Raw genomic sequence first — 26,311 nt, forward strand, 5'->3', positions numbered from 1 at the left:
GGGCCGTGGAAGAACACGGCCTCGGTTTTGTGCAGCGCCACCGTCAGCCCCAGGCGGTGGATCCTGTTGGCAACCAGGGAGCCGCCCGCTGATGCCAGGTTGGCCGCCGTCGTGAAGCCCCCGCGGGCAGTGAGGAGAGTGTCATCCGCGTAACATATGACACTCGTCCCGCGGAGGAGCGTTCCCCGCAGGAGCCAGTCGAAACCAACGTTCCATAGGAGGGGTCCTAACACTGACCCCTGCGGAACGCCGGACTCCACGACGTAGCGCCGAACCTCTCCGTCTCTGTCGACAAGGACGACAGCCCTGTCTGCCAAGTAATCGGCCAGTAGGCTCCGAAGGTATTGAGGCACCCCGTGGAATCGGAGCGCCTCAATGATGGTTGAATGGGGGATGGAGTTGAACGCGTTGGCTATATCAAACGACACAGCCAACAGTCCATCCCCTTCTTCCACGGCCTCCTTGACCTGGCCCTTGAGACGGGTCAGGGCGTCTATGGTCGACCGCTGGGTTCGAAAACCGAACTGAGCGTCGGAGAGATCCGGTCCAACGTTTGCAAGATGGCGGTTGAGGCGGGCAGCGATGATCCCCTCGAACATTTTTCCGACCTCATCGAGCAGAACGATGGGCCGGTATGCCGAGGGGGAGTCCGCCGGGCGTCCGTCCTTGCGCAGCAGGCACAGTTGCCCTTCCTTCCAGGGTTTCGGGAACCTCCCCGTTGCGAGACACGCGCTGAAGAGGTCCCGAAACCGCTCCTCCATTTGGGAGGCGGCAATGGCCACTACCCTAGCGGGGATACCGTCTGGGCCGGGGGCAGTTTTCTTTCCCCGGAGGCGGACTAACGCTGTGTGAAACTCGCCTTCCGCGACAGGAGGGACCTGTACCTCCGCCTCCATATCCCGAGGGGGGTTCATTGCTGGAGGGGTGAAATCGGCGTTCCTGCGCGGGAACAGGGACAGCACCACCTCATCCAGCAATGAAGGCTCAAGGGTCTCGGTCACCGGGGGACCTGAGGGGCGCAGTTTGTTACGCGCCGCCCTGTATGGTCTCCCGAATGGATCGCCGTCTAGTGTCTCCAGCAGCTCGGCTCTCGCTGCGTCTTTGGCGGCGCCGATAGCTGACTTGAGGGCCGCCTTTGCCGCCTTGTACGCTTCGTACAGACGGTCCTCGTTGGCTTCGTCTCGGTGCCGCCGGCGACGACTCCGCGTGAACTGGCGCTTTGCGGCCATGCACGCTGCCCGCAGCTGCGCCAGCTCCTCCGACCACCAATACACGGCACGGTTTGGAGGCGGACGACGAGTCCGAGGCATGCTGGAGTTACACACTTCGGTCAGAGACCCTCTGAGTTGTGACGCCGCGGCGTCAACGTCCAGGTCAAGGACGGCAGGGGGCGAAAGCCAGTCCTGCAGGAACGCGGCCTCCTTTGCAGCCTCCCGGTCCAAGCGAGTGAGAGCCCAACGCGGAAACGGGGATCGGCCCGACGATGTGGAGTTCCCCCGTCGGCTCTGGGTGGAGATTTCGAATCGAATATATCTGTGGTCCGACAGAGTCTCCACCATGTCCACCCGCCAGTTCTCCACACGTGCGGCCAGCACTGGGGAGGCAAAGGTAACGTCCACTATGGACCCACCCTGCCGCCGCACGCATGTTTGAACACTCCCCCTGTTCAAGAGGGAGAGACCAGAGGAGGCTGCCCACGCCTCAAGCGCCCGCCCACGAGCGTCGGTGGCAGAGTTGCCCCACGTCTCTGACTTGGCGTTCAAGTCCCCCAGAACGGAAACCTGTCGAGGCGCCATCCTGCCGACTACGGCCGCAAGTACCCCGAGGAAATCCTCGAAGGCCTGGAGAGGGCGGTTTGGGGAGAAGTAGACCCCCACAAGGGCCAGGTCCCCCCACACGGCGGCCACGTATCCCGATCCTCTCTCTAGAAGCGAGAGGGGAGGGGAGTCTGTGGAAGACCGTGCCGCAATCGCGACTAGGCCATCCCTGTCGCCCAGCCAACGGTCGGGAATCCGGTAGGGCTCGGCAACTACCGCTACGTCCACCAACCAATCTGCCATGGTCTGCACCAGCAGGTCCTGGGCCGCTCTGCAGTGGTTGGTGTTGGCCTGTAGGATGAGATGATTGCGCCCCATTATTCAATCATCTCATCTCCCGCGTCAGCGACCGTGACCGGGGTAGCGGTGGCGGTAGCATTGGCAGCGGCAGGACGCTTTGGCGCCTGCATTTTGCCCTTCTTGGTGGGAGGAGTACACTTCCTCCCAGCCATGAAATGGTTCGCTGGGCGACCACTGGCCGCGCACACAGCACAGTGCGGCGTGGTGGCGTCACAGGACGCCGCCAAGTGCCCCGACTTGCCGCAACGGTAGCAGGTGTCTGCCCTCTCCGCGCTGGACGGACACATGTATCGGGTGTGGCCAGTGCCGAAGCACTTGAAGCAGCGCAGAGGTTGCTCCTCAAGTGCTCGGACCACAGCTGAGCTGAACCCGATCAGCAGCCGTCCTTTGGTTCTGTTCAGGACGGCCTTGGCTGCGGTGACTGGGCAGTCCACACGGGTCATGCCCAGGCCGCGGCGGCCAGTCCAGATGGTCCGACCATGCACCGCCTCGACGGAGCAGCCTCCTGCTGCTGCAATGGCCGCAACCACTTCGTTCACGGAAACTGAATCATCGAGATCCACAACCTCCAGTGTCGCGGACTTGACTGGTCTGGCGACCTTTGCCACGTCCGCGATGCCCTCTCGCAGCTTAGCCGCGAAGAGATCCGCGTTTTGCGAACCCGCGGCCCCGGGGAACTCGAATAATCGAGCGCCGGTTTGGGTACGGCGACACTTGATGGGGCCGATGCCCAATTGAATGGGGTCAGCGAACCCACGAGCCCGCGTCAGCACCGACTCGTAGGTTTCACCCCTTTCGGCGGCCTCTGGAGTGATGGTCACCGTCACCGCCGCCGACCTGGGAGCCGCTAGTTTCACACCCTTGTTTAAGGGAGCGGCAGGAGCCCTATTGGCTGCAGGAGCAGCCGGGGTGATTTTCGGGACCGTCTTCTTCTTTTTCCCTCTTTTCACTACCTCCGTCCACGTCTCGGTGGGAGGGGTGGCGGAAGGTTCCCCCGCGTCGTCCTGCTGGCTAAGAGGAGGAGCTGCTTGGACGGTTCCAGGCTCGACTTGTGCATCTGCACATGTGCTGGGCGCAAGTGGAGTTGCCGCCTGGGGCTTTTTTCCCTTCCCTTTGCCCTTAGAGGGCTTTGAGGCCTGGGGTTGCCCGCTGGTGGATGGGACCGTTGCCGGTGCCGGCATCGCGACTGGCGCTCTGTCCGCCGCGAGTGGAGGACGGATGCGCTTTTCCGGCAACAGCCGATCCTCAATACCTGCAAAGCAGGCTCTGGTGAAGGCTCTCTCCTCCTGAGTGACCTTGCGGATGATGTCCTCAAGGTCGGAGGAGGAGCCTGTTGCTGCTGAGGTTTTGGGAGCAGGAGCCGTGGCTTCAGCCAGCTTCTTATGCAGCTGGCTTACCTCAGCCTGCAGGCGATCCACCCGCGCCTGCAGCTGCCGCGACTCGTCCGTGGCCGTGCGCTGCACCAGTTCCGCAATAATGCCGTGCAAGCTGGCTGCACGGCATTTAAGGGCCTTTTGAAAGGTTCCCTTGAGGTTGGAGGACTTGGAGGCCACCTCCAAAATCTCCTCCTTGTCCTCCAGCGCCATCTGCGCTAGCTCGGCCACTGAGTGGTCTGCGTACAGGACGTTGGAGGCCCCGTAGCCGGCCCTGGACCGTGCAGCACCGGTTGCGCGCTCCTTGGCGGCGACCTTTTCTTCTAGGTCCTTTTGAACCTCCACCCGCTTTGCTTGCGCCAGAGACGCCCTCAGTTGGCGTTGAGCCTCATCAAGTCCCACATCGTGGGAACTTGATTTCGCCTTCGCCTTTTTAGTCCTACCAATTACAGATTCCGAAGAATCGTCGGATTCTTGCCTCAGGTAGGCCCGCTTTAGGTACCGACTGGTACTGGCGACCGCCTCGGTCACGGACTCGCAGTCCGACGAGTCGTCCGCCCGACAAAACAAACTAGCCGCAGATGGTGCGCGGCTAGTATCCGACACAGATATGTCGTCAGGTTGGCCCTGAAAAGGGCCGTTGGGTTGGCCCTGAGAAGGGCCGTTGGGTTCGCCCTGAGAAGGGCGTTTTGATTGGAAGCGCCCGGAGGCGTCCCGCAGAGGCTTCGATGGCATCGAAGAAAAGTCTTGTTCGTACTCAACCGCAATTAAGGAAAGTGTACGAATGCACAGCGCTCGTTAGCCGCCGGTCTGCCACTCCGTTACGGTGGTCAGACACGGCGTTGCCCGGGGATCACTACGTGGAAGTCAGCACTGTGGGGGGATCCCCAACCTGACCTAACCTTTTTTTTTTTTTTGACCCTGGGAAAAATACTTTATGTATCGTCCTCCCGTCGGGGGACGGAAGGGATATGTGGGACTCTCCGGTCGAAGCCGGCATACCCACTAAAAAACCCAGGAGCACACCCGCATCGCCAGTTAGGGGGTCTGGGAGACCGGCTGAACCTTTACTACCAGAACCCCCTCGGCGGAGCCCACCTGTGGTGGCAGGCCATTACAAGCCCCTCCCCAGCATGGGAAAGGGGCATCGGGAACGGTCGTGTGCCAACCGCTCCCGTCCCGCGAGAGGTGAGTAGTGCAATGCAGGTGTAGGCGCCCCCGCGCCTAGCACCCGCTACTCACCCCGGGAGGGAGAAGACGGTCGTATTATCGTCTTCTCCTGCCGACTCTTCTTCGTCGGAGCGCTGGAGCGAGAGCGTCTTCCTCTCGCTCACGCTCCGCCACCTCCTTCTGCGATATTACGCACTCGCAGAAAGAGGCGACCGCCGCCCATGCCTCCTCACTCCCCAGCATAGCGCGAACAATGGAAGGGAGCGAGAGGTCTGCTCCGACCGCCGCAACCAAATTCTGCCGCGGCTCGGACCACGATGGGCACTCCTCCAGAGTATGCCGCACCGTGTCCGCTGTTGCGCCACAGTGGTGGCACGACGGGCTCTCCTCCCGCCCGATGCGGTGCAGGTATGAGCCAAAGCAGCCATGGCCTGTCATCACCTGCACCAGGCGGAAGGAGAGGAAACCAAACGGCCGCTCGAGCCAAGCCTGGAGGACTGGCCCGATGGCGTCCAGCGTTCGTCTGCCAAAGGCAGCAGCGGCAAGGTCGTCCGCCCAATGGACGACTATGGCCTCCTTGGCCTCCTGCCGCACGGCCTCCCTCACCTCATGAGCCGGGTGCTCTCCGCGCGCCCTCCGCTCTGCCGTCCAATCATAGACTCTGGCGAGCACCCACGCCTCCAGCTCCCACGGAGGTGTGCCCGCCAGTGCGCATGCCGCCGCGAAGCCCACTGTGCGGTAGGCCCGCGCCACCCGCTGAGCGATAGCCCTTTGGGGCACACGAAGGGCGGTGGCATTCTCCCTTCTGTGTAGGGAGTCCGCCCAAATCGGAGCCCCATAAAGGGCCATGCTCCTGAGAATGCCGGCGTACAAACGCCGGCATCGCGCGCTGGGCCCCCCAGATTTGGCATAAGCCACGAGAGGGCATTCGCTGTCTTAGTAGGCGCTTGGACAGCTCGGCGAAGTGCGGGCCGAAGCGCCACCTGCTATCTAGTATGAGGCCCAGATATTTCATCTGGGCCTCAACTGCGACCCTTGTGCCGTCCACGTAGATGTGGGCGTCGGGAGGGGGGCGCTGCCTCGGGCCGTGGAAGAACACGGCCTCGGTTTTGTGCAGCGCCACCGTCAGCCCCAGGCGGTGGATCCTGTTGGCAACCAGGGAGCCGCCCGCTGATGCCAGGTTGGCCGCCGTCGTGAAGCCCCCGCGGGCAGTGAGGAGAGTGTCATCCGCGTAACATATGACACTCGTCCCGCGGAGGAGCGTTCCCCGCAGGAGCCAGTCGAAACCAACGTTCCATAGGAGGGGTCCTAACACTGACCCCTGCGGAACGCCGGACTCCACGACGTAGCGCCGAACCTCTCCGTCTCTGTCGACAAGGACGACAGCCCTGTCTGCCAAGTAATCGGCCAGTAGGCTCCGAAGGTATTGAGGCACCCCGTGGAATCGGAGCGCCTCTATGATGGTTGAATGGGGGATGGAGTTGAACGCGTTGGCTATATCAAACGACACAGCCAACAGTCCATCCCCTTCTTCCACGGCCTCCTTGACCTGGCCCTTGAGACGGGTCAGGGCATCTATTGTCGACCGCTGGGCTCGAAAACCGAACTGAGCGTCGGAGAGATCCGGTCCAACGTTGGCAAGATGGCGGTTGAGGCGGGCAGCTATGATCCCCTCGAACATTTTTCCGACCTCATCGAGCAGAACGATGGGCCGGTATGCCGAGGGGAGTCCGCCGGGCGTCCGTCTTTGCGCAGCAGGCAAAGTTGCCCCTCCTTCCAGGGTTTCGGAAACCTCCCCGTTGCGAGACACGCGCTGAAGAGGTCCCGAAACCGCTCCTCCATTTGGGAGGCGGCAATGGCCACCACCCTTGCGGGGACACCGTCAGGGCCGGGGGCAGTTTTCTTTGCCCGGAGACGGACCAACGCCGTGTGGACCTCGGTGTCGGTGACAGGTGGAGCATGTTCCTCCTCTTCCGCTAGGGGCCTCCCCCGAGGGGGGTTCATTGCTGGAGGGGTGAAATCGGCGTTCCGGCGCGGGAACAGGGACAGCACCACCTCATCCAGCAATGAAGGCTCAAGGGTCTCGGTCACCGGGGGACCTGAGGGGCGCAGTTTGTTACGCGCCGCCCTGTATGGTCTCCCGAATGGATCGCCGTCTAGTGTCTCCAGCAGCTCGGCTCTCGCTGCGTCTTTGGCGGCGCCGATAGCTGACTTGAGGGCCGCCTTTGCCGCCTTGTACGCTTCGTACAGACGGTCCTCGTTTGCTTCGTCTCGGTGCCGCCGGCGACGACTCCGCGTGAACTGGCGCTTTGCGGCCATGCACGCTGCCCGCAGCTGCGCCAGCTCCTCCGACCACCAATACACGGCACGGTTTGGAGGCGGACGACGAGTCCGAGGCATGCTGGAGTTACACACTTCGGTCAGAGACCCTCTGAGTAGTGACGCCGCGGCGTCAACGTCCAGGTCAAGGACGGCAGGGGGCGAAAGCCAGTCCTGCAGGAACGCGGCCTCTTTTGCAGCCTCCCGGTCCAAGCGAGTGAGAGCCCAACGCGGAAACGGGGATCGGCCCGACGATGTGGAGTTCCCCCGTCGGCTCTGGGTGGAGATTTCGAACCGGATATATCTGTGGTCCGACAGAGTCTCCACCATGTCCACCCGCCAGTTCTCCACACGTGCGGCCAGCACTGGGGAGGCAAAGGTAACGTCCACTATGGACCCACCCTGCCGCCGCACGCATGTTTGAACACTCCCCCTGTTCAAGAGGGAGAGACCAGAGGAGGCTGCCCACGCCTCAAGCGCCCGCCCACGAGCGTCGGTGGCAGAGTTGCCCCACGTCTCTGACTTGGCGTTCAAGTCCCCCAGAACGGAAACCTGTCGAGGCGCCATCCTGCCGACTACGGCCGCAAGTCCCTCGAGGAAATCCTCGAAGGCCTGGAGAGGGCGATTTGGGGAGAAGTAGACCCCCACAAGGGCCAGGTCCCCCCACACGGCGGCCACGTATCCCGATCCTCTCTCTAGAAGCGAGAGGGGAGGGAGTCTGTGGAAGACCGTGCCGCAATCGCGACTAGGCCATCCCTGTCGCCCAGCCAACGGTCGGGAATCCGGTAGGGCTCGGCAACTACCGCTACGTCCACCAACCAATCTGCCATGGTCTGCACCAGCAGGTCCTGGGCCGCTCTGCAGTGGTTGGTGTTGGCCTGTAGGATGAGATGATTGCGCCCCATTATTCAATCATCTCATCTCCCGCGTTAGCGACCGTGACCGGGGTAGCGGTGGCGGTAGCATTGGCAGCGGCAGGACGTTTTGGCGCCTGCATTTTGCCCTTCTTGGTGGGAGGAGTACACTTCCTCCCAGCCATGAAATGGTTCGCTGGGCGACCACTGGCCGCGCACACAGCACAGTGCGGCGTGGTGGCGTCACAGGACGCCGCCAAGTGCCCCGACTTGCCGCAACGGTAGCAGGTGTCTGCCCTCTCCGCGCTGGACGGACACATGTATCGGGTGTGGCCAGTGCCGAAGCACTTGAAGCAGCGCAGAGGTTGCTCCTCGAGTGCTCGGACCACAGCTGAGCTGAACCCGACCAGCAGCCGTCCTTTGGTTCTGTTCAGGACGGCCTTGGCTGCGGTGACTGGGCAGTCCACACGGGTCATGCCCAGGCCGCGGCGGCCAGTCCAGATGGTCCGACCATGCACCGCCTCGACGGAGCAGCCACCTGCTGCTGCAATAGCCGCAACCACTTCGTTCACGGACACTGAATCGTCGAGATCCACGACCTCCAATGTCGCGGACTTGACTGGTCTGGCGACCTTTGCCACGTCCGCGATGCCCTCTCGCAGCTTAGCCGCGAAGAGATCCGCGTTTTGCGAACCCGCGGCCCCGGGGAACTCGAATAATCGAGCGCCGGTTTGGGTACGGCGACACTTGATGGGGCCGATGCCCAATTGGATGGGGTCAGCGAACCCACGAGCCCGCGTCAGCACCGACTCGTATGTTTCACCCCTTTCAGCGGCCTCTGGAGTGATGGTCACCGTCACCGCCGCCGACCTGGGAGCCGCTAGTTTCACGCCCTTGTTTAAGGGAGCGGCAGGAGCCCTGTTGGCTGCAGGTGCAGCCGGGGTGATTTTCGGGACCGCTTTCTTCCTTTTCCCTCTCTTCACTACCTCCGTCCACGTCTCGGTGGGAGGGGTGGCGGAAGGTTCCCCCGCGTCGTCCTGCTGGCTAAGAGGAGGAGCTGCTTGGACGGTTCCAAGCTCGACTTGTGCATCTGCACATGTGCTGGGCGCAAGTGGAGCTGCCGCCTGGGACTTTTTTCCCTTCCCTTTGCCCTTAGAGGGCTTTGGGGCCTGGGGTTGCCCGCTGGTGGATGGGACCGTTGCCGGTGCCGGCATCGCGACTGGCGCTCTGTCCGCCGCGAGTGGAGGACGGATGCGCTTTTCCGGCAACAGCCGATCCTCTATACCTGCAAGGCAGGCTCTGGTGAAGGCTCTCTCCTCCTGAGTGACCTTGCGGATGATGTCCTCAAGGTCGGAGGAGGAGCCTGTTGCTGCTGAGGTTTTGGGGGCAGGAGCCGTGGCTTCAGCCAGCTTTTTATGCAGCTGGCTTACCTCAGCCTGCAGGCGATCCACCCGCGCCTGCAGCTGCCGCGACTCGTCCGTGGCCGTGCGCTGCACCAGTTCCGCAATAATGCCGTGCAAGCTGGCTGCACGGCATTTAAGGGCCTTTTGAAAGGTTCCCTTGAGGTTGGAGGACTTGGAGGCCACCTCCAAAATCTCCTCCTTGTCCTCCAGCGCCATTTGCGCTAGCTCGGCCACTGAGTGGTCTGCGTACAGGACGTTGGAGGCCCCGTAGCCGGCCCTGGACCGTGCAGCACCGGTTGCGCGCTCCTTGGCGGCGACCTTTTCTTCTAGGTCCTTTTGAACCTCCACCCGCTTTGCTTGCGCCAGAGACGCCCTCAGTTGGCGTTGAGCCTCATCAAGTCCCACATCGTGGGAACTTGATTTCGCCTTCACCTTTTTTTCCTACCAATTACAGATTCCGAAGAATCGTCGGATTCTTGCCTCAGGTAGGCCCGCTTTAGGTACCGACTGGTACTGGCGACCGCCTCGGTCACGGACTCGCAGTCCGACGAGTCGTCCGCCCGACAAAACAAACTAGCCGCAGATGGTGCGCGGCTAGTTTCCGACACAGATATGTCGTCAGGTTGGCCCTGAGAAGGGCCGTTGGGTTGGCCCTGAGAAGGGCCGTTGGGTTCGCCCTGAGAAGGGCGTTTTGATTGGAAGCGCCCGGAGGCGTCCCGCAAAGGCTTCGATGGCATCGAAGAAAACTCTTGTTCGTACTCAACCGCAATGAAGGAAAGTGTACGAAAGCACAGCGCTCGTTAGCCGCCGGTCTGCCACTCCGTTACGGTGGTCAGACACGGCGTTGCCCGGGGATCACTACGTGGAAGTCAGCACTGTGGGGGGATCCCCAACCTGACCTAACCTGACCTAACCTGACCTAACCTGACCTAACCTGACCTAACCTGACCTAACCTGACCTAACCTGACCTCACCTGACCTAACCTGACCTGACCTGACCTGACCTCACCTGACCTGACCTAACCTGGCCTGAACTAACTTAACAGAAAGAAAGACCATGTCCTTCACTCGTTACGTACACGTTTCTTGGCAGCTCAGACCATCTCGTTGGAAGTCTGAAACACTAGAGGCGTTACAAGTTTGGTGTCGGCCTTTTGGGGGTTGAGAATTTACGTGTTGTTGGGGAATCGGGTACTGGGACTATTGGGAAGGGAGGAATATTGCCTCCAGTAACCTCACTCACACAACGCAAGCGATTATTTATGTATAAAAATATATAAACAAATAAACTTTACATACTTATTGCTTATTAAGGTCTCTGATAACGTCCGAGGAGCACTTTGGCACAGTAGGAGGGATTTTAGCCTGTAATAGTACGGCAGTACTCAAACCTCCCTACTAGTGGGGATGTGTTGTTTTACTGCTGTGTAAAAAAAACCCTCAGACAGACAGGCTGTTCGGAGCATTAACGTGATCATCATAAATACCTATATATTAAAATTATATTTTTTCACTACACAACATATACTTATTATATATTATTCGAATTGTTACGGTGCTCGATGGATGGAGTTAAAATTGGAATAGATTGCACCACGATTGCGCTATGGTTTCGTTACCGTACGTCAATAGATAGGTTCGACGTCTCTTTGACGTCTGGTTGAGTAGAACGTCCCTGGCGGGTCTATGAAGAAGTAGATAGTGAATAGAGTGTGCAAATAAGAGTGCTGTTTGTGTTTCTTATATCGCTCTGGAACCGACCCTCTGAGTTTTGTTCACAGGGGGTGAAAAATCGAAAAATCGAAAATCGCCCCGTAATACTCCGCCTGACCCGGGAATTGAATCCGAGACCTTGTATTATATTATAGTTTTTGCCAGATCAGATGTCACTGTCTCACTGTCTAAGTTGCTTTGGTATGACGTAATTTTAGGCTTGAAAGTGGGTTTTGATTGAAACAGACAGAGAATAAATTATTTATTTATTAGATTCTCGAAAAAATTCAAAAATACACCGTGCGTTCGCAATTAATTACAATTGAAAACCCTATATGCTATCATAAAAATGTATATTGACAGGCACCATCTCGAGCCGCTCTCACGCTACAGCGGCCCAGCGGAGCGAAGAAGTTTCGTCTACGAAAATTATTGTCGATCTAGCGACAGGCAGCGGCGACTACAACGGAGCCGGAGTGCCGTCGGGCTCCGGCCGCGTGCGGTAGCGGGGCGCGGGCGGGCGCGCCGCCGCCGGCGCCAGCAGCGCCAGCGGCTCGGGCGGCGACGGCGGCGCCGAGCTGGCGCCCCGCCCGGGGGCCGCCGCCGCCGCCGCCGCCAGCGAGTCGCCGCGCTCCAGCGACCACTGCCGCCGCAGTGGACGACGCCCATTTCCTAAGCACCTGCCAAAAACCAGTTTGATCTTATAAAAAAAATTGTTTCAATAGTTTCTCCCTATTTAATTCATTTTCATTAGTTAGCCTCCATTTCCTGTTTTTCACTTCCGAGTGCGTGCCGGATTCTAGTGTTTTTCGGGACTTACAATCCGGGATTTAAAATATGTCCCATATACAAAACAATCTTTCCAGCACGTAATAGCACTATCATGTGTTGGAAAGAGTGTTTTGTATTCCTAAACAACATAGCTAATGTGTCGAGTCTCGTTATTTTGTTTGATACGTACCTATAGCGAGAGTATTGCACGCTGTGGTCGGCGGCGGGGGTGGCGGTGGCGACGGGCGCGGCGGGGGCGGGCGGCGCGGCGGGCGGCGTGGCGGGGGCGGCGGCGGGCGGCGCGGGCGGCGGGCTGCCGTCGGCCGACTGCGCGCCCGAGCGCGTCCACGCTGCAACGTCACACAGTGAGTGGGGTCGCAGTAGGCGCGCAGTAGCCGGCCGCGCGGGGGCCGCACCTTGCCTGTCCGGAGTGCCGGTGGGGTCGGACCGCTGCCGCTCGACGCCGGCCCGCGCCGCTGCCGGTGGCGAGTTATCCGGTGCGGGAGACTCGCATTCATTTTCTCCGTCTACTTCAAACAGTACTTCTTCAGACCTGTACACAACGTGCAGCTTCCTATTATTCCAAGTAAAGCAATATATAGTAAACTACTGTTTCGGCTTACTCACGTTACTGTTTGACGTGGAACTCGACTAGTTTCATGCCATGCTAGAGGCTAATATTCATGACCACCATCCGGCAACACATGACGCGGCGACAGTTGCGCTGCTACTTAGTTTTTAGGTACATTTTTTTACTGTCGGTTGTTGTCACCTTGTGTCACAAACTTTAATTGACTACGAAATGGAAATGGATGACGCATAAGTCAAAGTCAAAGTCAAAAGTCAAAGTCAAAGTCAAAAGTCAAAGTCAAAAGTCAAAGTCACGAGAGATCACATCCACCGATGTGGAGGGAGAATGATTGCCATTTTTCCTGTTTAGTTCGTGGGTGCGTTTAAAGCTAAGCCAATTCCAATTGAATGATTAACTAATTCAACATGCATGGCAACTCACTGCAGGGGCGGCGGTGTGGGCAGCGGCTTGTCGAACCCGTCCTTGCCCAGCAGCCAGTACGTGTGCATGGCGCCCTTGCCCTTGATCATGGTGAGTCCCCGCGAGCGCAGCCGGTACCCGCCGGCCGCCGCCAGGCGCTCCGCCGTCGTGGCCGACACCTGGATGCGCCACGCCGCGCCTGCGCACAACCACACGTCACTCGGGGCTCGCCTGCGGGGGCCGCGGGGCGAGGGGAGGCTGACCGGTGGATTCCATGCGCGAGGCCGTGTTGACGGTGTCGCCGAAGAGGCAGTAGCGCGGCATGGTGAGGCCGACGACGGCGGCGCAGCACGGGCCGGTGTGCAGGCCGATGCGCAGGTGCAGCGGCGTGTCGGGCAGGTGCCGCAGGCGGAAGCGGCCGGCCAGGTGCAGCAGGTGCAGCGCCATGGTGGCCACGGCCTCCGCGTGGTCGCGCGTGCGCACGGGCAGCCCGCCCACCACCATGTACGCGTCGCCGATGGTCTCCACCTGCACACACAGGCCTCACGCACTGTTAATGTGCGATCTATGTGTGATCATTTTGTGAGTTAGTAAATGACTACACCAACGACACAGGACAACATGCGGACACGGTGCGGTGGTCCGAAAGAGAAATTATATAAAAGTTGTCCTTGACCAAAGGATGGGAACCCTTGTCTTATATGGACTAGAAAAATGAGTAATGATAGAAATCAGTGCGATGAGTGATAGCGAGCGAGACGAGGTGAGGGTTGTGTGTGAGAACAACGAGATAATATTTTTTGTGTTTATCACACCACACACAAATTGAACATCACTGAAAACATAATTGTAGGTAAGCAAATCATGTGAATAAAGGCGCGGACCCACGGCGGTACTGTAACCCACGGAAAGGCTACGCATGAATTGACGTCATTGATACAAGCGTGGCTTTTCGAATATGCGGTTACATAGCTCAACGCTGTCAACGTGGGTGTACTGGAGTACACGAATCGAATATGACCACAGAATAGATGACCCATGACTAAGTACAGTTCACTTATTGCAGCACAGTTTTCAGTCCTCTCCATGCGCTGTGCGACGCTTTACATAGTCGTAGGTCATATTCGTGTACTCCAATGGAAATAGACAGACGTTGTAAAACAAATTACTACCCGCAGCTAAAATGCGCCGCGTGCCCGTACACAGCATGCGCCATAATGCAGTGAGATGTGAGAGCAATAATTGCGTTAGAAAAGGGGGAGCACCTTGTAGACGCGGTACTGTTCGATGGCGGCGTCGAAGGTGGTGTAGAGGTCGTTGAGCAAGTCCACCACCTGCACGGGCGTGGAGCGCGCCGCCAGCGCCGTGAAGCCCACGATGTCGCTGAAGTAGATGGACACCTCGGAGAACTCCTCCGGCTCCACGCGCGACCCCAGCAGCAGGCGCTCCGCCACCGACCTGCACCCACACACACATACACTCCCGGCCACTACACGCACACCGCCACACCTGCCATACTTACTTGGGTAGCATCCTATTTAGTAATTGCTCGGTCTTCTTCTTCTCCATATCGAGCTGCTCGGTCCGTTCCTTAATGAGTTCTTCTAGATTATTACTATATTTTTCCAACATTTCAAACATGGAATCGACTATGTTAATCTTTCTGAAAACGACAACAAAGTGTATAGTATCCTTCCATAATGCAGATATTTATGGATTCTAGTATCAGACGCGAGCGTCACGGAGTACCTGCCGCGATGCAGGTGTCGAAAGATGTCGTGCAGGCGATGGAAGTCAGGCCGCAGGTCGGGCGCCTCGCTCCAGCACTGGCGCATGACGCTGACGGCGTCCGGCGGCGCCGCGCCCATGGACACGGAGGGCCGGATCAGCGGCGGCGGCCGGGACACCTTCTCCACGATCTCTGCAAGCAGTGGCAGCAGTGTCAGCGCGGCGTCGGCCGGGCCTGGCGAGGCACGGGCCGGCCGCTACCTTCGGGCGTGAGGGCCAGCATGCAGTACGGCTCGCCGCGCACGATGACCTCCTGCATGATGATGGCGAATGCGAACACGTCGCCGGGCTGGGAGCCGCGCCCCGCGCCGTTGCTCTCGCGCAGGAGCTCCGGGGCCGTCCAAAGAAGATCTGGATTATGAAATATCATGACATGAGAAACTGGTAACAACGAGTTACTCGTTTAGATGAACACGGAAATTTGAACTCCTTCACCCGAAAGGCCTAAGCAGGACTTAAAGTTAAGTATTTGCTGTCATTTAAGAAGATAAGAAACAAGCACTTATACACTACAATATCTTTTTTATGCTAAACGGTTTTGATGAGCTCTATTCTACCAATCAAGTCATGTCATTTGATATAAATATTGGAGATAGTTGTTAAAGAAATAGATGATAACTATATGGTCATCGAGACTAAGACAGTGTACTAAATATCAGATCTATCTGTCGTCGGAAAGAAGGTAAAATTCCAATTACTAAAATTGACCCAAACGAACAAACAAACGGGCAAACTAAATAAAACACATTTTTACACGTATACGTAATACAATGGCAGTCGGCACCTCGCGCGGAGCGGTGCGGCTGCGGCAGCGCCTGCGCGTGGAAGAAGGCGGGCAGGCCGTAGTCCGTGACGCGCAGCACCCAGCGCGAGTCCACCACGCAGTTGCGCGACGTGAGGCGGCCGTGCAGGCGCAGCGGGGACGCGTGCAGGTAGCGCATCCCCTTCACCAGGTCCGTGAGCAGCGACAGGCGGAACGTCCAGTCCAGCTTGATGTCGTCCGCCACCAGCACGTCCTCTAGCGAGCCGCGCCCGCACTGGTCGAATACTAGAGCCGGTCGCAGGTCACACAAGCACCCTGAAAACGTATTCGTCATGCTCACGTACCACTGCGCTATGGTCTCAATTTACTTATCTTTACTTTTACTTAGGTATCAGTAGACATGTTAATTCCTGAACAAGTATTTTAAGTTTAATCAACTTACCAATGAAAGGATTTAGGTTTTCGTGACGCAGATTCTGCATCACGAGCAACACGTCCGTCGCCTTTCGTTTGAGTTCCAGTCCCGCTGTCGCCGGTAGGTACTTGACGTGCACCACGTCCCCCTGAGAAGCGCAGCACAGGGTATGGCTGGCAGATAGTAACAAAGACAAAATACAAGGTTGTCGAAGTGGAGCTGTACTTATAGTACCTTGTATCGTATGCGACGGTCGACGGCAACGCGGTTGACGCTGCACGTAGACGAAGGTGCGGAAGGCGCACGAGGCGCGACGCAAGGCGGTTGCTTGAGTAGGTCGGGGCGCTCGAGCTCGGGGCCACCAAACTCGTGTAACTGCTGCAGCCAACACGAAAGCATGGTCTCCATTCCCTCACCCACACGCCTCCGCTCGTCCACCGGAAAGCTAAAGTCGGAGGGAGTAAGTACGGCGTCCCGGCGTCGGCGCCTGCGGCGGCGGCGAGTAGCTACCCAGCGCAATAATAGCGCAGTACTGGCAGCCAGGGCCAACGCGCCACAGGCCGCCACGGCCGACAGCGCCGCGGCGCCGGTGGGCTCACGGCCCGCCCCCGCTGCCCCCGCGGCCCCCGCAGCCCCCGTCGAGCTCCAGCTGTCCAGGGCCACAGTCACGTTCACAAGTTGCACGGAGATTGCTTGCTCGTCAGACAGCTCTAGGGACCGAGACATCGTAGTGGCTAGCACAGCTGCATGAGTCCAATGTGAAGATGTTTTGTCCTGCTTTTCATACAAATGAAAATTTATATTAAAGGTTTCTTTTAGAGCTTTTCCGGCTATCGATTCAATTTCAATGGCCTTGAGTATTTCATCATAAACCATTGTTTCATCCGAATATGAGTGTTTTGTTAACTGGTCATCTGTAAGTAGCAGCAAGCGTCGAAAGAATGAGATTTCTATTTGAGGCAAATGATCCGAGTTGAGGTCCGAATCGGGCTCCCTTGTGGACCCTGTGGACTCACGCTGCCAGTTTTCAAGCTCGATCTCAGAAACTGCATGTTTACTTTCCACCACATGTTGTTCGATTAAAGCCTTATCTTCATTTTTTTTCGATCTTAGCTGGACGGAATCAGAATTGATTTTATGATGACCTGTATACTGTATCACTGGTTGCTGATTGAGGAATCTTGTTTCTGCTGACATTTCCTCTATCTTATTTGAAGACAGATTTGTATTGAAATCGTTCATCGTTATCTCTTCGGACTGCGAATGTCTTTTACTTCTCAATTTTAATAATTTGCTTAAAACTAAAGTGATATTGCTTATTTGCGTCGCATTATTAACGTCCATCGAAGTGCGAGACGTCTCGGTGACAGAAGGCGATGCGCTGTCACACTCCTCCACGTGCACCAACAGTGCCGCGGGTCCTGCTCCTCCTTCTCCGTGAACCGCTGCAGCTGCCGCCACCGTCTCAGTACCACGATCGGTACATAGGATTACAACTAAAACAGAATAATGTGCTGTAGGATATTCTAGTGGCGATGTCTCTTACGAGCATTGTGAATTAATATATCTAACCATCGGGATGACGCTCTAGTTCTTCTGGTGACAGTTTGGAACGGCGCACAGCGAGGCCGGCGACGGCCAGCGCGCGCGCCACCTCCGACAGCGCGGCCTCGCACTCGGACGCGGGCGCCGCCGGCGGCACTAGCGCCAGCCGCCAGCGCAGGCGCGCCGCAAGCCGCGCCACCGCCGCGCCGCGCGCCTCCGCGCCCACGCAGCGCGCCCCCACCGGCCGCCGCAGCGCACGCGCCGCCGCGCTTAGCGCGCCGCACACGTGGGAGCCCAGGCAGCCCGAGCCCACCACTGAGCCGCCCTCGCTCAACGCCGCCAGCGCTTGCTTTGTCATCGAAACTCTCCATTCGGGTCCGCAGGTATCTGACCGAGAAAACTCGTATGAACACATTACCGAGAGAGGTGGCGACAGCGATAGCTGGCGACAGGCTCTGGAGGAACACCTCGTATACCTCACCTTCATAGCTTAAGAGGCGCACGCGGTACTGGGAAAACAGAAAGCGCGCCGGTTCATAGTCCAATAATCGAGTCTCGTCGAAGGCGGCGCGGAGTGGCGCGTGGCAGGCAGCTCGAAGCAACAGCGCGAACGGCGGTGGGGGCGCGGGGGGCGGAGTGCTCGCAGCCGCGGTGGTGGAGAGGGCGGCCAGTAGCGGCAGGAGCGCTCGCATGGCGCGCCCTCACGTGACGTCCGCCATGCGGCCACCGCCGAGCGCTCGCTCGCTCCGCTGGATCGCTCGGCTGGCTGCACAGGATCAAACGACACCTCGCCAGTCGCCCCGTACCTGATACGTTTATAAAATAGATCGATAACATCTTACGCTGACAAAACATACTCATAATATGAATAAGTATAATTATTATATAAGCAATGTAGAAATGTTCCACGGTAGTCAGTGCAAATTGTAATGATCTTGAACCAATTACAAACTGAAAATAGCGAAGTCAGTCGCACAATAGGTACATGCCTGTCATTAATATTAATACATATATTTTTAATTATATTTTTATATGTTTACTATACCGACTTGTTTACACACACATACATTTAATACTGCACTTAAAGCCTTGGAAAATATTGCCATGAATGTTTTCCCTAGAAAGTATCCAAATGACAACACGGACTAAGGGGGCCTTTGTTCAGTGTGGAGATCTTTCCGCTGATGGTTATGACTTTCTTCGGCCGACGATGACGATGATCGTCATCGTCGCATGATCACAATATTATAAAGAATATAGAATTATCAAGGTTTTGAAAAGTTTCCTTGTTAAAACGCCACCGCTCCAGGAAGAGAACAAGGCATCAAGCCATAACTATAGTACCCTAACCAAATAAGGCCTAGAACAAGGCATCAAGCCATAACTACTAACTGCCACTGTTTGTTTGTTCATCTCCACGTTGCGACGGAGCGAGTTAATTGGAGGGCTGTAAGTACAGACTACTTTTAGTCTCTTCCTAACCCCCCGATTTTCCTAAAATGGGGGTGGAAGTTCGTATGAAACACCGCAATTTCAAGATAGAACGCTAAAAATTGGTATTTGTGACAAATAAAAACGCATCCGAAGCCGCCGGCAGAACACCACGACTCACGTGACACGTCGCCGCACCACATTGTCATCAGCGTTTGTTTGTGAGCGATGCCGGATACCTTGCACGGAAACAACAACGGTGGAGTTGCACTTTATAGCGAAATATGTCTTTCGGCTTGCAAAACGAAAAACAAACAATAACAGGCGGTCAATTCAGTCGTGGCACATGTATCGCTGCCTTTGCTGGGACTTGGTTACTTGAGCCTTGCCAAGTTCCTCCTTGACAAACCATACATGAATAACTATCTATCTGGTAGCTCATTATTTTTTCAGGTTTTATTTAAAAAATACGATTAATAAACTATTTATTGTAAGTAAGTTAAAGGTTATTTTAAAATTTAATATCAACAAACTCACAGGACCGCATTGTAAAAATTATTGAACGATATTTATTAAACTTAATATAATATAATTGTACAGTCTTCAACTGTACATGATGTGCACGTTTGCTGATGCAGCAAATGCGGCGGTCACGTACCTTTATTTCACAACAATATTACTGTTTATTGAAAATAACTTTAGTGCAATTTTAGCAACGGTAGAGTAAGGAATCGCCAACTACAAACTTTGTATTATATTTACGTAATAAACTAACTTCAGTGATTTCTTCTCTTTGCACTCAACTAACTTCTCTGCAACCATCAACCATTCTACAATCAGCGTAACAAAGCAAGGTGTACCTAACCGTACATTTTATGGTCCTTCGAGCCGGATGTGTCTCTTAATACGGTAGCGAATCGGTGCAGCTGGCCTCTCAGAAGCGAGAATCCCCAGTTGTATTGAGAAGGCGCATATACTGTAGAGAGAGCACTAGAGCACAGAAACTGTGGACACGCTACACAGTCAACTTGTAACTGCTTGGGGCAACTGAAAACAACTCAGTGTTCTTCGTAGTTCAACAACTACCGGACAGTAAACTACGTGCTGAAACCGGTCAACAATCAACAACAACTTCAACTACTTAGCACTAGAAGCGTGAAGATGGACAAACTGGAGCTCCAGTCAACATGCTTCGACAACATCAAGACCTTGTGTGTCAACTATCGCAAGGATTCCTCAACTAGGAAAACGTTGGATTACCTGAACAAACGCTTATCTTCGCTAGAAAACCAATGGAAGGATTTCGATAGCAGACATGCTATGTTGGTGCTAGAACTAGAAGAAAATCAACTACTTCACCGACGATATCTACAACAGAACGAAAGAGATGTATATAGCAACTAAGACGGACATAACTAACAGGTTAGTGGAATTGCAGGAACAAAAACAAAAGGTTCAGTTTGACTTAACAGGCACTTCTGATGACCTAACTGTGGAGGAAGTAGATGACAAACTACAACTTTTACTGAACAAACAAGAATGTAATTTCAACGCCATACACCGTACCATAACTAAAGGTAACACGGCATCTATCTCAGAACAATGGGAATTAAATGACCATTTAAGTACTTTGAAAGCAAAGTGGGAACCCATCGATAAACTTCACTGGGAGATAGACTTTCTATTGAAAGGATCGAATGAACAATACTACAAGATGTTTGCGGACGTAGAACAGCAGTATGACGAACTCAAGACCAAATTAAATTCCAAGATTTGGTCAACAGCTCACTATCAGAAGTCAGCACCAAAGATCGAACTACTAATAATATCTGTAGGTAAAATTATAGTCCTGCCCACTATTTAAAAGTAGCAACACCAAAAAACTCAATAAATATTTTGCCGGTCCTCAGCAAAGTGTTTGAAAAGTTGTTACTGTCTCAGATTCTTCATCACTTTAATAAAAACTCCATCTTCCACCATCAGCAGTATGGTTTCACTAAAGGTCGTTGTACAACTGACGCCGGTGTTAAATTAATGAAAGAAATATTTGGTGCCTGGGAGGAAACACAAGATGCCATAGGTGTTTTTTGTGACCTCTCGAAATCATTTGATTGCGTTGATCACGAGCCACTTTTGATGAAATTGAATCAATACGGGATTAGAAACATTTTTATTTTGTAAAAGCGAGCTATTCGAGCTATACATGGAGCTGCGGACTACTTAACGGGTTTACCGGGGCTCCGGTTCGAAAAGCAGGAGTAGAAACGGGGTGGTTTTTAGTCAGTAAGAGTCTGACACTCCCTCTCGCCTCGCCCAAGACGAGAGAAGTCATTGGATGATTTACACCCCCCCCCCCCAAATAAAAAAAATCGAGCTATACATATTTTATGTATAACTTACCCCGTCGCGAATCCCTGAGAGAACTATTTAACCCAATAAATGTTCTTACAGTGCAAAATACATATGCTTACAGTTCTCAATTCATTTACGAAAATATTATGTACGTACTGCCTCGTTGGTCGAGTGGTCGCAAGTGCGACTGCCGAAAAGGGGTCTCGGTTTCAACAATTTTCGAAAAATTTCTCGGTAGTAGCACGGAGTCTGGAAAGTATATGGCAATAGGCTCACCCCCTATTACATGGGACTTATAACACAAATGGTGAAAAGTGGGTGTACATTGTAATGTGCACCTCTGCCTACCCCTTCGGGGATAAAAGGAGTGACGTTGTGTGTGTGTGTGTGTGTGTGCAAAAATAAGTTAACTTTACCGCAATTCCGATTGTCCAAAGTGCAGAAATCCTGCATGGGATTATGTGTTAAATGTTATAATAGACTACCAATTACCATATGCTCCAGTATGGTAATTGGTAGTTTGGTAGAATGTGAAAAAAGAAAATATTAAACTTGTATAAAGCATGTAAACAGGCAGGCATATAAAAATGCTTGGCAGCATGTTGGTCCGGCTCCACTGGACAGTCGCACACTAGATAATGCTCGAATACGATCACTAGATAGGTACGTAAACTTCAAGTATTTATTTATTTCCTAATTCCAATGTAGTCTAGGTATCCTGTGGCATCAAGCAATTCTTATTGGATTTGAAAGATTAAATTAAAGATTTCTTATTTGTGTAGAAGTAGGTATTATTTATTACACCGCTATGAGATTTATTACAGTGCTTATTAACCGCTTATTTTTTCTTTACAAATTGGTTTTATAGTCCCATTCGTTTTGACGCTGTATTGTCGTTAAATTGTTCTCACTTGTTGATAAGTAAATGATCAAAATTAAATAATGTATAATAGAGATTGCAAAAAAACATTTTTTTGAAAAGACTAACGATGGGGTTTTTTTCTCGTTTTACTCCATTCGAAGGTACACTTTGGAACGAGCACTTCAGCTTCACAGACTGACAGACTGACAGGACGGCCAATTCAATTTGAGGTTTCAAAAGTGCCTAATTGAGGATTAATTGAAATAAATGCTTTGACTTTTGACTTAGGCACTCTCTCTCAGTTGGCTTTTAGGCGGAGATGAAAGTAGCAGTTAACTTTTGTTCTTCGACTACAAAATTCATCAGATTTTAGATAAAATTGTTCGTATAAAAATATTAACCTACAGGTAGAGTTTATCTGACGCTTTGAGTACGTTTACTTCAGCTGAAGGAACAATCTATGTACGGTTGGTAATATTCACTTACAGCATTCTATGTACGGTTGGTAATCTGGGGGCACGGTAGTGCCCCGCCAAGACGAGCCAAGCGAAGCGCAAGCGCAAGGGCACTACCTACCTTTTCTCGAAGCGCTTCGTCGTATTTTTGAACCTTCATAACTTGAGTTATACAGATAAACAAAATTTTCAGGATATAATGTCAGTGGTAGACTTAATAAACCTCTAAAGTTTCAATTGCATAGCTCATATTTAGATTTTATTGATTTCTAAAATACCCCGATTTCGTGATGATCAACAAAATTCTAAACTTCCTGAAGTTAGAAAACTGAAATTTGGTATGTAAGCTAGTATTAGTACCCAAACAACAAAAAAATCCTAACTTGGAACTTTTACCCCCAACCCCTTAAACTAGGGGGTGAAAGTTTGTTCGAGACTTCCGCAACTTTTAACGCTAGAGGTCTGAATGCGGCCGCGGAGGGTAAAAATCTGAAATAGGGAAACTTAATTCCCTATTTCCTGCTTGAGATCTGAAAATTATACACAAGTACTAGAACACAAACTTTTCATCAAATCAAAACATTATCCTACATAAGTACTTAGATATGAATAATATTACTACACTTCACTTCGGTAAGTGTTTATTAATCAACCTATACTTTTGAACATAAGCATGTAAGCTAGTATTACGCCCGCCGCCTGCCCCTCGTCCCCGCGCAGTAGCTAAAAATAATCGGCCCGTCAGCGAGCGCGGACCCGAACGCGGGCAGAAGTAGGGCAGACGTCGTTGACGGTTGTCTCGTTGAATGAAAAGTTTTCGGAATATTTCGGTGATTTAAAAGTTTGCTATCGCGGAGAAAAAAACCATTAATAAATAATAAATTAATTGTTAGTAGTTTAGTAGGTAAAGGTTTAGATACTAGTGTTTTAATTTTCATTGATAAAAAGTATTAGGATTACGTTTGCAATTTTCTTATAAATTTAGTAGTTTAGTAGGTGAATTTGTCGCTCATTTTATCTTTCTATCATAAGCAACCTACAAAAATTGAAATCCCACAAAAACATTTCATGTTAAAGTTGCCAAGACGAGACCATATAGCTTGCACTGTCAAAAAGTAATCAGATCCCGTGTAGAGCCAAGTTTCTAACCCTATACTTTTGAACTGGCGAGTTGGCCGCACGGAAAGAGTTTAGAAGATTAAATAGATTTTTAACTCAAGCCCATATGCTAGCAAAAAGTCCGTGCGGCCGACTCGCCAGTTCAAAAGTATAGGGTTAGAAACTTGGCTCTACACGGGATCTGATTACTTTTTGACAGTGCAAGCTATTGGTCTCGTCTTGGCAACATTTAACATGAAATGTTTTTGTGGGATATTCACTTACAGCATTCTATGTTTTTATTTTTCATGAACAAAAATCTGGCGAAATTCGAAAAGTCGCAAAACAAAAGTAGTTGTTTATGAAGTCAGCAAGACGGTCCTGCGACGTTGATCAAATTGTATTATGTTTTATGATTGTAGTATATTGTATGATGAAGATTAAAAAGGAAAATTTAATGAATAGTTACTTATTTTATTAATTAAAATACATTTGACCTAAGGTTCATAGGCATAAAATTAAAGAAATTGTTTAGTTTCAAATATTATTACTTAGTTATGAAATAATAAATAACGATACAAGAAGTCTCCAGTAAAACTTACAGCACTGACACTGATTTAGTTTATATCACTGACGACAAACATACGTAACACTCGACAATGTGAGTCCAATGTGCAATGTGGAAGTTAGAGAGTGAAGTGCACACATCGCAGGAGCTTCATTTCCGTGTTGTGAGAGTCGCGCCGCGCGCGTAGCTCGAGCCGACGAGAGCGCCACAGGCGGCAGCGCGTCCGACACGGCGGCAGCGGCGGCGCTCCGGCGCGGAGTGCGGCGCGCGGCCGGCACTCGCGGCGGCGGGCGGCCAGCTCGGGCCGCGCATGCGCCGCCGCGCCAGACGGGCCGGCTCCCGGGCCCACGGCTCCGGCCGGCCACTACCGCCGCCGTAACGATCGAGAGCTCGCGCCCGCCGCCGGCTCGGCTACCGGGCTCGGGTGCCAAACTGCCGCCGGCTCTGTTTTAATGATTTATTATTATAAGCAATTATGCAACTTCGATAAACAACTATGGATCTCATTAACAATGTTATTGGAGCAAACTGCGACGGTGGGTGCTGTGACAAAGCAAGCGCTGTGGTTTATTCCGTTCTTGGCACATCGTCATCATCATCAGCCTGTAACTGTCCCACTTCTGAACAAAGGCCTATTCTCACACGGAGGGAGAAGGAATGAGCATTCATTATTATCAAGCTTGCGGATTGGCGATTTCTAACGTGTAATTTCAAATTAAAGTTCAGGTTTCCGCACGACATTTTCCTTTACTTCATGTCAGTAGTGTATAAATAAACTTAGCAAGAAAGTCCCTTTGGTCCTAGTTATGTGTCGGACCATCGGTCCCTTGCTTGAATGCTCGACACGAGACCGTTGCCGCACTGTTGCCGCTGCCTGCCGTGCTACCGAACGTATGGTCAACGTCCAAGTCAAAATCATTTATTTCCTTTAGACCAGTAAGGCACTTTTGAACGTCAAAGCAAATATTATAATATTATAAATGTCTGTTTGTCAGCCAGCCCTCTAGTGAAGCTATTTGCTTGTTCCAAAGTGTAGATTCCTATAGAAAAGAACGAGCAAGAAACTCCATAGGTTACTCTATTTTAATCAGATTCACAATACAATTCTTAGTTATGTTTATTTTATGGAATATGCGACAAACGAGCATACGAGTCACCTGATAGTAAGCGATCAGCGCCGCGGTGCCGCCCATGGACACCCGCAACACCAACACATTGTTCCGTTACTGCTCCACAGTAAAATGCCATTCGACATGATATTATGGCAGTAATTGAAGTCCACTGGTCTTGCTGCGCCTATGTCGGTGTTAAATGTCGCTTAGAGCTTAATAGTCCCGCTAGAGATGTAATGTATGTAGGGTTGCCAGATCCAAAGTGATCATTTCCAGGACATGTCTAGGGCCACGAACGGAATCTGAGTTCTGGTGTGCCATCTGAGTCTAAACTGTAAAAGTAGGAATTAAGTAGGTATCTAGAGCTCACCCTCTCGTCCTTCAAATCGTGCAGCGTTTGTTCTGATCATTTGTTAGTTTTACCGTTTTGCTAAATAAATCTAATATAATATTTTGTCTTTTTATCATTTCGCACTAAGTTATTTATTAAATCCAATTGTGCCTAAATAATAAATAATTATTTGTTCGTCTATTTTAAAAAAACCGATCGATATGTCGTCAGCGAACAATACCACATGCGGTTCATTCTGAAATAAATGGGGCAAGCCATTTATACATATAATATGCCAAAAATAGGAATGGACCTAGTATTGAACCCTGCGGTAGGCCCATAGACCTTCTAGCACAGAAACACCTAGTGATTATACACTTGTACCTACTTTATGTTGCCTATCCTGAACGTATGACTTTAATAGATTTAGCGATTTGCCTCGAATACACAGGAACAGGGAACAAAAACAAAATACCTACTAGTCTTCTGATAACCCGGTCGGGGACGCCTCGCCGCTCACAGCTGATCACGCAAAAGAACGCGCAAGAAATTTTATTGTTTTGTTTTTGATACTCATATTATTAAATAAAATGAAGTAGAAATTGATTACACGCCATAATACGCGGCAGTTACTAGAATCATATGATATGTACAGACACATATCACAATCACGATAAGATTTAAAAAATACCTCCAGATACACTTGTATGCTGTCTAATGGAAGGGCACAGAGGGAGAAGGTTCGATGTTGTAGGATAATGGGGAGAAGGTTGTACGGTTTAATGGGAGCTCAAGCCATATATACTCCAATCTCAATGTACTTATATTTCAATCTCAAGTCACACACACGCACGCTCTCACGCACACGCACGCACAGTAA

General features: G+C 52.6%; 2 protein-coding genes across 5 annotated transcripts in view; one reads left to right on the plus strand and one right to left on the minus strand.

Moving 5' to 3' along the window:
• Window positions 1-20,961, plus strand: part of LOC118262624 (carcinine transporter-like) — a 284,870-nt gene extending 263,909 nt beyond the window's left edge. The window contains exon 14 of the transcript XR_007705812.1: window positions 20,934-20,961. The gene's annotated coding sequence lies outside the window, so the exon portion shown is untranslated. The remainder of the gene's footprint in view (window positions 1-20,933) is intronic.
• LOC118262627 (uncharacterized) lies at window positions 11,201-26,062 on the minus strand. 4 transcript variants are annotated; one of them, XM_050697683.1, is made up of 16 exons: window positions 25,911-26,062; window positions 24,023-25,432; window positions 17,704-18,028; window positions 17,250-17,609; window positions 15,912-17,173; window positions 15,705-15,825; window positions 15,284-15,577; window positions 14,701-14,850; window positions 14,461-14,632; window positions 14,234-14,374; window positions 13,977-14,169; window positions 12,975-13,239; window positions 12,733-12,910; window positions 12,137-12,273; window positions 11,911-12,070; window positions 11,201-11,629 (listed from the first exon to the last, which is right to left on the minus strand). In XM_050697683.1, the coding sequence occupies exons 3-16, from the start codon at window positions 17,912-17,914 to the stop codon at window positions 11,410-11,412; spliced, it is 3,864 nt and encodes a 1,287-aa protein (XP_050553640.1). In that variant the 5' UTR covers window positions 17,915-18,028; window positions 24,023-25,432; window positions 25,911-26,062; the 3' UTR covers window positions 11,201-11,409. The 4 variants fall into 4 exon arrangements, with proteins under 4 accessions (XP_050553640.1, XP_050553641.1, XP_035430040.2 ...); XM_050697684.1 differs by having other exon boundaries at window positions 24,023-24,432; window positions 25,146-26,062; XM_035574147.2 differs by having other exon boundaries at window positions 17,704-17,988; window positions 24,023-26,062.
• Between the last annotated feature and the right edge of the window lie 249 nt (window positions 26,063-26,311).

This window comes from Spodoptera frugiperda, chromosome 12 (assembly GCF_023101765.2).
Source record: "Spodoptera frugiperda isolate SF20-4 chromosome 12, AGI-APGP_CSIRO_Sfru_2.0, whole genome shotgun sequence".
NCBI lineage: Eukaryota > Metazoa > Arthropoda > Insecta > Lepidoptera > Noctuidae > Spodoptera > Spodoptera frugiperda.